Source organism: Solanum dulcamara, chromosome 6 (assembly GCF_947179165.1).
Source record: "Solanum dulcamara chromosome 6, daSolDulc1.2, whole genome shotgun sequence".
Taxonomy (NCBI): domain Eukaryota; kingdom Viridiplantae; phylum Streptophyta; class Magnoliopsida; order Solanales; family Solanaceae; genus Solanum; species Solanum dulcamara.
The window spans coordinates 43,743,248-43,756,122 of NC_077242.1; the positions used below are offsets into that span (position 1 = coordinate 43,743,248).

A 12,875-nucleotide genomic window follows, 5' to 3' on the forward strand; every position below is an offset into this window, starting at 1 on the left:
AGGGAAAGTGGTTGCATATGCTTCCCGAAATGAACTATCCTACTTATGACCTTGCGCTCACTGCCATAGTGTTTGCCTTGAAAATTTGGAGGCATTACTTATATGGCGAAAAATGTCACATATTTATTGATCACAAGAGTTTGAAGTACTTGGGTACACAGAAATAGTTGAATTTAGCAACATAGATTGCTTGAACTCATAAAAGATTATGACTGCATGATCGATTATCATCGGGTAAAGCCAATGTGGTAGCAGATGCTCTAAATCATAAATCCCTTGCTAGTTTATCGCTAAACCACTTGCCTTTATTTCTTAAATTAAGAGCCATGAATGCTTGTCTTGCATTTAACTCTGATGGCTCTATTTCTTACGGTTTGCAAGTTAAATCAGTTCTACTTGAACAAGTGAAAGAAGCACAAAAGTTGGACGAAAAGCTGGGGAAGTTGATCAAAGAAGCTCAAATTAGAGAAAAACTTGATTTTAAATTAAGGGAGGATGGTGTTCTACTTTATCAAAATAGGTTATGTGTCCCTAAAGATGAAAATTTGAGGAAAGAAATTTTGGATGAAGCACATACTTCACCATATGCAATGCATCCTGGAGGTACTAAAATATTCCAAACCATTAAAGAACACTACTGGTGGAATGATATGAAGAAGGACATTGCAGAGTTTACTTCTAGTTGCTTAGTTTGTAAACATATAAAGGTCGAGCATCAAGTCCCGACTGATTTGTTACAACCCTTATCGATACCTAAGTGAAAATAAAAAAGAATAACTATGGACTTTGTTTCTAGGCTTTCACGCACTCAAAGAAATCATGATGCAATTTGGGTTATAGTTAATATGCTAACCAAAAGTGCTCATTTCTTGTCCATCAAGGTGGACTACCCACTTGAACGGGTAGTAGAATTATATGTTGAGAAGATTGTGAGGTTATATATAGTTCCTATTTCTAACGTATCTGACCAAGACCCAAGGTTTACATGTAGATTCTGGACTAGATTGTAAGAAGCTTTGGGCACTAGGTTGAACTTTAGTACATTTTTCCATCCTCAGACAGACGGTCAATCCGAGAGGGTGATTCAAATCTTAGAAGATATACTTCGAGCTTGCATTAAGGAATTTGAAGGTAGTTGGGACAGAAACCTAGGCTTGATAGAATTTGCTTATAAGAATAGCTACCAATCAAGTATAGGCATGCCTCCCTATGAAGCCTTATATGGGAGAAAGTGTAGAACTCCTCTTTGCTGGAGTGAAGTTGGTGAATGAAAATTGGTTGGTCCTAAGATTGTGCAACAAATTGAAGATAAGGTACAAGTCATCAAGGATCATCTAAAAATTGCTTTAGATAGACAAAAGTCTTATGCTGATCTTAAGAGGAGTGAAATTGAATATCAAGTAGGAGATAAGGTGTTTTTAAAGATTTCTCCATGGAAGAAGATTATGAGATTTGGCCAAAAAGGAAAACTTAGTCCTCGATTTATTGGATCATATGAAGTACTTGAGAGAGTTGGTCTAGTTTCATATAAATTAGCTCTTCCACCGAAATTAGATAAGATCCACAATGTCTTCCGTGTTTCTATGCTTAGAAGATAACGCTCAGATCCATCTCATGTTCTTCCTGTCGAATCTATTGAGATAATTCCTAACCTGACATATAATGAGGAACCTATCTAAATCTTGTCCCTTGAGAAAAAAGAGCTTAGAACAAGAAAGTTCCTTTAGTAAAAATCCTTTGGAGGAATCATTCTGGCAATGAAGCAACCTGGGAGCGAGAAAGGGATATGCAAATTCAATATCCACATTTGTTTTGAGGATAGTATAAGGTAAATTTCGCGATGAAATTTCTTAGGAGGGAGAGTTGTAACACCCCAATTTTCTTTTATAGTTTTTCTAAAAGATTGCCAGGTGATACAGGTTATCTATGAAGTTCTATGTGAGTAGTGACAGTTGGAAATAGGTCTAGAGGGATTTGGAAAGAGTTGGAGGCAAAGTAATGAGTCGTGGTAATCAACCTACTTGCGTAAGTTATTGACTGGGATGTCTTACATAATTAAGCTACTTGAGTACACATCAAGCTTAAGCAGCAAGGATTACATAGGTTCTTGAAGTGAGATGAAATTATAAACTCACGGAAGAGGAAAAAAGAGGCGTAGCACCTATTTGAAACAAGTAGGTGATGCACCTACTTGAAACAAGTAGGTGATGCACCTACTTGGACTAAGTAGGTGACACACCTAATTGGACCAAGTAGGTGACACACCTACTTGGGGTGGACCCCATGCTGCCATGTGAAAGCTTTAGATTAGGCGCATTGATGAGGTAGAGCCGTAGGGGCTGGACACATGTCACCCTTAGGGGCTTCCACGTGTCACACTTTAAGGGAGCATATATATGTATGTTAAGATAACTAAGAAGTCATTTCTTCAGCAAATTACACTTAGAGTTTGAGAGAAAACTTAGAGAATAAGATAGAGTACCTACGGCAGCAACAAGGAAAAAAGGTACGCCATCCGATTTCGTTCCGTAAATTAATTATCTAAGGTGTTCTTTGATCAAATAGATGTATTTAATAACGTAAATATACTGATTGGGGAAGCAAACAAGGGTAATTAGCAACCACTAATTTTCAGTTGCGATTAAGGAGGTTTAGAGGTGTTTTGGCAAGGTAAGGTTTTTCCTTTCGAGTTGAAGTTAATGATATTGTTGTTGATGTTGTTGATACATTGTTGTTGTCGAAAGTGGGGGAATAAACCGTATTTTGCAAACCCATTTTTGGATGGGACTGCTGTTAGTAATATTAGTATAACTCTTTGTGTAAAGCTTCATTTAGAGTGATTCAAGATGTTTTGGAAAGATATTTTATAGGGATATAACTTTCATTTAGTCTCTAAAAGACACTTTTAATTTTATCTGCTTGAAAAAGGGTGATGAAGTATAGGGGAGGTGCTGCCCAGATTTTGTTTTGGAAATCCTACATGGACTGGTGTTGGTATTGTGGGCATATCTTTTTGTACAGAATTGTTATAGGGGTGATTTAAAATTTTATGAGACCCTAAGACACATGTATATAACTTTCATTTAGACCACAAAGCTTGTTTCCCCTATTTATCCCTTTCAAACTAAACAACAATACAAGACTGTAGGCTGTCTAGAATTCCTATTTTGATAGTTTGAGCTGATTTTTATTGATTTCATGTTTAGTTTCGATATGATGAGATTCTTAAACTTAAGTAGATATTTGATTGTGTATTTAAGGTGTATATGCGCTTATACCAACTAAGAGAAACTGGTTGACAAAGTAAATTTTGGTTGGTCTATGGCGTAGAGGAATTGAGCTCCTCGAGTTTTGGTAGAACTTGTTATGTGCTAAAATGCCAAGGTTTGTTTATAAACTTGAACTTGGAATATTTTATTTTTCTGAAATTTGAAGTATTTTGTTGCGTTGTTTCCTTACTCCTTGTCTTTTATTATGGTATGACTATTATCTCAAATATTGTAAAACTTTCGCTAAACTGCCCACTTGTACGAATTCCTTGATTATTTTTATTCTTGTTGGGACTTTGTCCTTCTCTTTACGGTGATTTGTCATCGATATTGAAATGCCTCTCAATTTGGATCTTGCCCATCTTGACTTTGGATTTACATTTCGTCTTGACGATGGGGTTTCGTCCATTCTCAAGTACGAGTGAAAAGTCACTGTCAACATGGTTCTTGATTGTCTTGATATTGGGTGATGACCCTTATTGATTTTGGGACTTCGGTCCATCTTGATATTGATTGTGCTTTGTGTGAAGGCATGACGTACCTATTGGGCGAAATTGATTATTTGACAACTCTTTCAAATTAAATTATAAGTTTCTTGATACTTGAGCCTTCAAATATTGATATTGATTTTGAAACTCTTCAAGGTTTGTATTCGATACTTTGATATACTTATTCACTTGGGCTTACTTTTACATTATTGAGCCACGTGCAACGAACAAGGAATAGAAGAGTTTAATGACTCCAAGTCCAAAGTTTATACACCACTAAGCTTTATGCTTAGCGATAGTTGTTTTCTATCGTAGGTAATGTGCGGGAGAAGATGTGAAGATGACCATTTGGAGTAGACTTTTGGAGCCCTTGTGAAGATCACATCTGCATATGCATCTAGTTTTGTAAATATTTTGGGGACTTGTACAAGATACATGTGGCACTTATGTATGAAATTTTGAAGGCTTGTGAAAACAAAACCAGATGCTTGTAACTTGAATAGGGTAACTAATTTTGCTATTTTTGGAGTGTGCTTTTAACTCAAGTCATGCCATATGCTGGGTTTATACTTTGACTCGTCATTATGCACAAAAGAAGATAATAGTTTTGTGATAATTACTAGTTTGAGTTTTGTGTACTTTATGGACTAGCAATGGTGTTGAATTGGAAATAGAATTTCAAAACAAGTTGTCGAAATGTGTTGACTATTTAGATTAAGTAAAATAACTATCTTTTGCTTCGTAAGTGGCATCCTCCCAAAGGGGATGCTACAACACCCTCCCTCTCATCTTCTACTCTCCCATATTTCTACATTTATCTACCCTCTATTTAACAAATTAAATTTTTGACTTTTTTTTATTCTAATTAAACTAGACTAACATACCCCTTACTATTATTGGAATAACTTTTATTTTTAAAATTATTTCCCCCCAATTATTAGTGATTAGATATGACTGTGAACATGCTTGAAGTCACGTGTTGAGTAGTGATTACAATCTTTTATTATTCTTAATTACCACGTATTTGGTGCACAATCTCCTGACTTGGAAATCCAGTATGTCTATAAGGCGTTCCTCATATGAGAGTTCCTCAGTCACTTGGATATCATCCACAGGGAATATTCTGGAAGGATCATCGGCATATTTGTGAAGCATTGATAAGTGAAAGACCGGTTGTACCACTTCCAGATCTGACGGTAGGTCCAACTCATAGGCAACCTTGCCTATTCTTTGGATGATTTGATAAGGACCAATGTATCTTGGGATAAGATTCCCCTTCTTGCCGAACGTCAACACTCCCTTCATGGGTGACACCTTCAAAAACACCCAATCATCCACCTGAAACTCTAAAGGTCGACGTTAATTATCTGCATATTCCTTCTATTGACTTTGAGCTGCTAACAATCTTTCCCGAATAAGCTTTACTTTATCCACCGCTTGCTGAACCATATCCGGGCCTATTAGTCATGTCTCGCCAATATCAAACCAGCCAATTGGTGACCTACACTTCCTACCATACAAAGCTTCGTACGATGCCATTTGAATGGTAGAGTAATAGCATTTATTATAGGCAAACTCGATAAGCGGTAGATGATCTTCCCAGCTGCCTCTAAAGTCAATAATACAAGCCCGTAACATGTCTTCTAACATTTGAATGGTACGTTCAGCTTGACCATCCGTCTGAGGGTGGAATGTTGTACTAAGTTTCACCTGCATCCCTAATCCCTCTTGAAATGATCTCCAGAAGTTAGCGGTGAATTGAGCTCCCCTGTCTGATATAATCTATGTGGGGACCCCATAAAGGCTTACCACCTCTTTGATATACAATATCGCATAATCTTCAACTGAGTATGTAGTCCTAACTGGGAGGAAGTGGGCTGATTTCGTTAGTCTATCCACAACAACCTACATAGAATCATATTTCCGCAGAGTGTGAGGTAAGCCTGTAATGAAACCCATATTGATTGCTTCCCACTTCCAAGTCAGGATTTCCATCTCCTGTAATAGCCCGCCAAGCTTTTGATGTTCAATCTTAACCTATTGACAATTGGGCACTAGGCCACGAATTCAGCGATATCCTTTTTTATGCTCTCCCACTAATACAGACATTTGAGGTCATGATACATTTTGGTCGACCCTAGATGAATAGAGTAGTGGGCATGGTGTGCCTCCCCCATCACCTGCTGCCATAGCCCCACAATTTTAGGTACATAGATTCGACCTCTATATTTTAGTACCCCATTGGGCGTGATCTTGAATGGAGTCTTTTCTTTGTGAAGAGCTGCATCTCTATACCATACCAGGACAGGGTCCTTGTATTGGCATTACTTTATCTCCTCCATGATGGAGGATTTAGCAATTCCTCAAAGCGAAACTCCACCATTCCCTGAATCGGCCAATTGAACTCCAAGGTTAGCTAATTGGCAAATCTCGCAGACTATCTCTTTCCTCTCTGGTTGTACATCTGCCAAGCTACCCATTGATTTATGGCTAAGTGCATCAACTATCACGTTCGCTTTCCCTGGTGGTATAAATATCAACATCATAATCTTTCAATAATTCTAGCCACCTTCTTTGTCGTAAATTCAGCTCCTTCTGCTTGAAAATATATTAGAGGCTTTTATGGTCTTTATAAATATAAATATGTACGCCGTATAAGTATTGCCTCCATATTTTCAACACATGAATTACTGCTGCTAGCTCCAAGTCATGGGTTGGATAGTTGTTCTTATATTTCCTGAGCTGTCGGGAGGCATAGGCTATGACCCTACCATGCTGTATTAGCACACAACCTAGCCCAATACCGGAGGCATCACAATAAATAATGTAGCCATCCGGTCCCTAAGGAAGAGTTAGGACTGGGGTCATAGTCAACTTGTCCTTTATCAACTGGAAGCTCCGTTCGCACGCATCAGTCCACTGAAACTTAGCCACTTTCTGAGTTAGCCTAGTTAAAGGTGCGGAAATTGAAGTGAAGTTCTCTATGAACCTTCTATAATATCCTGCTAACCCCAAAAAACTATGTACTTCCGTAGGTGTTGTCGGTGTAGGCCAAGCCCTTACAACCTCAATTTTCTACGTATCAAATCGAACGCCATCCGGCCCAATAACATGCCCCAAGAATGATACCGAGGTCAACCAGAATTCATACTTAGAGAATTTAGCGTACAATTTCTTGTGTTAAAGCACCCTAAGTACCATCCGCAAATGGTCCATGTGTTCCTTTTTTGATTGTGAATAGACCAGAATATCATCAATAAAGACAATCACGAATAAATAGAGGAATGACTTGAACACCCGATTCATTAGGTCCATAAATATTGCTGGCGCATTTGTCAGTCCAAATGACATCACCCTAAATTTGTAATGCCCGTATTGGGTTCTGAATGCAGTCTTTGGAATATCCGCCTCTCTTACCCGTACTTGATGGTAGCCTGACCCAGGTCTATCTTTGAGAAACACTTCGCACCTTGCAACTTGTCGAACAAATCATCAATCCTGGGGAGAGGGTATCTGCTCTTTATTGTTGCCTTATTCAGCTGCCTATAGTCAACACTCATTCACAGCGACCCATCTTTCTTTTTCACAAATAGTATTGGTGCTCCCTAAGGTAAGGTACTGGGCCTAATGAAGCCCTTCTCTAACAAGTCCCTCAACTGCTCCTTTAATTCCTTCAATTCTGCAGGTGCCATTCTATAAGGAAGGATAGATATAGGCTGAGTATTTGGTACCACATCTATAGTGAACTTGATCTCCCATTCGGGAGGAAGACCTAGGAGTTCATCTAGGAATACATCTGGATACTCATTGACCACTGGTACTGACTGAAGAGTTGGTACCTCTGCTTCCAGGTCATGCACCCGCACCAAATGATAAATATACCCCTTTCGAACCATTTTTCTTGCCTTGAGGTATGAAATAAACTTACCCCTCAGCGATGAAGTATTCCCCGACCATTTTCTAGTTGGCTCGTCTGGGAGCTAGAATCGAACTACTTTGTTTCTACAATCAATGTTGGAATAACAAGAAGCTAACCAATCGATACCCATAATAACATCAAACTTCACCATATCTAACTCCAGTAAATCAGCCAAGGTATGACAACTACCTATATCCACTGAGCAATTTTTATATACTTGCTTTACTATAATTAAGTCTCCTATCGGGGTAGCCACCTCGAATGGATCTATTGAATCATGTTTTATTCTGACTCGACTCACAACAAAAGGAGATATGTATGATAAAGTGGAACCTGGATCTATTAATGCATATACATCTCGAGAACAGATTGATAATATACCTGTAACCACATCTGGCGACGCCTCCTAGTCCTGTCTACTAGCCAAGGCATAAAAGCGATTTGCAGGGCCGCTAGAACTAGAATCTACACCATAGCCTCTACCACAGCCTGCTTATACCTGAATACCCTGCCCCATAGGGCGTAGAGCCCCCAAAGATAAAGAACCAGCAACCGACCCAGCAGGCTGGGCTGCACCACCTCAATTACCCTTAAGTGGGCAATCTCTTATAAAATGGCCTTGATGACCATAAGTGAAACAAGCACCTAGAACAACACGGAATTCCTCAAAATAAGATCTACAACAATGAGAGCACCGAGGCAAAGGTGGCCTTGGCTGACAAAAATCCCTATTCATCTGTGAGCTTGACACCCTGGAGCTCTGACCAGCTCCTGAATACCCTGTGCTATCAAACCTCCTACTTGTGAATTATGAGGGTGTACTATGGGCTGGCTGGGAAGGGTATCTACCATACTGTTGAGGTTTACCACCTTGAAAATTGCCATAATAACTAGCTGATTTAGTCCTCTTACGCTGGCCTCTGTCAAAATCTCTCTTGGGATGACGTCCTCTGTACTGATCCTCCACTTCTTGTGCATACGCTTGTACCCGAGCAATATCCATGCTTGGCTGAAAAGCTATGGCTATACAACTATCAACCAAGTAATGATCTAGCCCCATCACATAATGATGCACCCTATCAGCCATATCGGCCATAATAGTGGGCGCATGTCTCACCAACGAGTCAAACTCAAGGCTATAGTCTTTAACGCTCCTATCATTATGCCTCAACTATAAGAATTTATCAACTCAGGCTCATTTTATTTCTGAAGTTTGAAAATGGCCAAAAAAGGCTTCCACGAACTCATCCCAGACTGTAGGAGGAGCACTATCTCCCCTCGATAATTCCTAGGACTCATATAGTTAGAGGCTATGTCGCACAACCGATATGAAGCCAACTCAATAGACTTAGCCGCAGAAGTCCTAATTACTCTCAATGTGTGCTGCATCTATCGAATAAACTCCTGTGGGTCATATATAGGCCTCGATCCATAGAACTCTAGAGGGTTACAAGTGAAGAAGTCATGAACCCTCAAACTATTGTGTCTATCAACATTATTCTCTCCTAACCCATACCTTTGAGCCAACCCTACTATTATCTTAGTAAGTAGTTGCACTGCATCCCTCATGGCCCTATCTTCCGGCCCTAGCTGTAGAGCTGGAAGCTCAGGCATTGGAGCTTCAGGATTTGCAGCTACTGCTGTTCTAGGCTCCTCTGAAGGTGGCGGCATAATAGAGCTCGTCGATTACAGCGCAATCCCTGGCATAGACTGGGCATGAGCCCTAGTAATTCTCAGGGTTTGACTAGTTTCTCCCGCTGTTGACTTTGCCTTTCTGGGTAATGGTCGCTTTCCTTAAGGGCATTGCTGTAAACATGATGAACCATTAGGGAGAAATTATCTTAATAATGCAGCTCTATCGCACGATGTAAGATAAAAAAAGAAGACAATATCCTAAATGCCCTGTAGCCTTCTATTTATGGATGTGGTGCATAACACACCGATAAAAAGGACTCTACTAGACACGGTCTGTAGATACTCTGAAGACGAACTGCTCTGATACCACTTTTTTCACGACCCAACCTGATGGGCCGTGACCGGGTGCCCAAGCTAGATACTCACGTGTATACCTATAAACTATAAGTAAGCCTGTCGTATGATCACGTATTAGCCCAACCCATCTCCTAAGAGGCTACAACCTATTATTCAAGCAGCATAACACATAAGCCGATGAGGCTATCATAGTATGTTGGGTTGTGCCATTTTATACATACATGCGAGCCGATAAGGCTTTCACGATAGAGGAAACTCCCCAAACATACCTCATACAAACACGATTAAGCACCCATATAAACACACCCCACTCCCATGTCTACAAACCTTAAGATTAGTGACGATAACATATGGCGGGACAAGGCCCTCACCGTACCTTTGAATAAACAAAAGTAAATATATACACCAAGGGTCAGTACCAAAAACTAGGCTCTAATACAATGGAGCTTCTTCCAAATTGGCTGAGCGAAATCCTAAGCTGGTGGACTCCCAAAACCTGTGTCTTCACCTATGGGAATAAAACGCAGCCCCTAGAAAGAGGGGGTCAGTATGATATATATACTGAGTATGTAAGCATATAACATTATAAAGAAGTTGTAGTTAAAACAGGGATGCAAGGGGCAAGTATAACGTTTAGCTATTCACTGTACCCGCATCTATAAAACAAAGTCATACATACTATCATCACTGTCATCATGAGCACCTGTGTATTATTAGCACTGTGGAATATGTAGCCCGATCCATGTATATAGCAAATACACACCAAGGAACAATGGCCCGATCCATATATTATATGATAATGCTGAGGAATGGCGGCCCGACCCGTATCTCATATCTTAGTGCCAAGGAACAACGGCCCGATCCATATACATACATATCAAATAATAGTGCTGAGGAATGATGGCCCGATCCACATATCATATGATCATATACATATATATTATAGCTGGCCAAAGACTCGGTGAAAGATATATTACTATGTGCGCGAGCAAAGCAGCGCGTAATCATATGTAACTAAATTATCATTCGAGGCTCAACCGAGTAATCAAGTGAACCATTACTTGAAGACTAGGGTAGTAGTCATTTTAAGTACCCTCTAACGGTCAGTAAGAGTCATATCGAGTGAAGTCTCAGGCATCAGAAGCATGTCTCAAGGCTATGCCATATAGTTTATGTAATTAGAGACTTTTACTCTTATAGGGCCTTTAACATTCATGAGTAGTACGAGTCATGAGTTATATACAAAACTTAGAGATGGGATGACCTCCAAGAACATATCATTCATAACTTAACTTGAAGACATGCCAAAAGAAAAGAAGAATAGATTTACATACCTTTTATCGAGTAATCGTAACCACTCTTGCTTCGTAGCCTCCTGAACCTATTTAACATGAAGGTAATACTAACATTAATAACTTTCAACTTTCCATCTTCTCAAACTATAATCAAGCATTCCTAGGACTTATTTCCTTATGCCTTTCTCAAGTAGTTTATTACTTGGTTAAGAAGTTAACGGAAATCGAACAACATTTTCCCTATAACTTGCCCTATCCAAAATTCCAATTGCATCCTCAATCATTACAGCCAACCAACAACAACAATCAGCAGTTCATATAAAAGTAAACAACTTCAACATTATGTAACACAAACCCCAAATAACTCGCTTAAAACTATGATACCAAAATAGGGTTTTTAATCTCTATTTCGTAAAACCTTTAACCACACAGAACGGAGAGTCATGTAGCTGAAACCAGCAGCATCCACACCCTATTTAGACCATGTTCCATCCCTGCAACACATCACCCAACCCTTCAATCCACAGCACCACAACCACAACACATTACTCGACTTCGACTTAACTAAAACGACTTCAATTTAGTTTGTTTCTAACGCCAAACATACTTATGCATTTTTCCTATTTACAACTTCATTTAACACATTTAATACACTCCATAATAATATTATTATCTTAAATTTGAAAGGAAAGACCTTACCTTGTTCAAAACTTGCAAGAACTAGCCTCGGAAGTTCCTTAATCGCGCTGAAAAGTAGTGGACTGCCCGTTACCCTTCCTTGCTGCCCCAAAACTGAAAATTTTCATTATTAAACACTACTATATCATCATAGGATACCTTAAATAATTAATTCACAGAACGGAAGTTGGGACCTTACCTTGATAGGGCCAAACCCGTAGCTCTCCCTTTGGCTTTCTAGGTTTTTCTCTCAATTTTTCCTTATTTTTTCTAAGTGTAAAAGATGATTTATGATGCATTAGTCATCAAATGGTCCGTATATACTACATCTTAAGAGGTGACATGTGTCAACCTCTAAGGGTGACACGTGTCCAACCCTCATTGGACCAACCAATCTATGCCACCACTCCAAGGCTGCCACATGGCAGCGTGGGACCCACCTCAAGTAGGTGTGTCACCTACTTGGTCCAAGTAGGTGCATCAACTACTTGCTTCCAAGTAGGTACTACACATCCTTTCGCCTCTTCCGTGTGTTTATAATCTCGTCTTTCTTTAAGAACCTATGTAATCCTTGCTACGGAAGCTCAACATGTACTTAGATAGCTTAAGTATGTAAGACATCCATGTTGGTAGCTTAGTCGAGTCCCACGACTTGTCATTTGGCCCCCAACTCCTTCCAAATCCTTATAACCCTTACTTCCAACCTTCATTCTTATGGAGCCTCACATCCTTCCTTTCTTAGAGTTATTTGATAATATTAGAGATAATCTGGGTCACGTGGTAACTTTTAAGAAGTTTTGGAAAGCATTCCGAAGTACAAAAATATGGGGCATAACAAATTATAAGTGACTATATATTTTACAATATGTTCAAAATATCAACTAACTTGTGAATTAGACTGATTGTACTATTTCATCATTAAAAAAGGATGGTATCTAAGTTCAACCTATCGATTTTTCACATATTCACTAATGTTTTCTATGATCACTTGAAGCGCGGATAAATTTACTAGTTATTTGATAAAACTGAGGTTGCTTTAAAATATCAAGCAACTGTTGAGGTTGTCTCGACAAAACTATTGAATTGTTGCAACAACTCCCTCAGTTGTTAAAAAATAGTAAAGCAACTGTTAAGTTTGTCGCGAGAAGTCATTTGAATTACTACAACGGCATAAAAATATCTAAGCAACTATTGCAATAGGTTTACAATTTATTGCAACGATCTTGACAACTGT

At 39.1% G+C, this 12,875-nt stretch overlaps 1 protein-coding gene across 1 annotated transcript; it reads left to right on the plus strand.

Annotated features, from left to right (window-relative positions):
- Positions 1-326: 326 nt before the first annotated feature.
- LOC129892847 (uncharacterized) lies at positions 327-761 on the plus strand. Its single transcript, XM_055968384.1, has one exon. The coding sequence runs from the start codon at positions 327-329 to the stop codon at positions 759-761; it is 435 nt and encodes a 144-aa protein (XP_055824359.1).
- Positions 762-12,875: the final 12,114 nt, after the last annotated feature.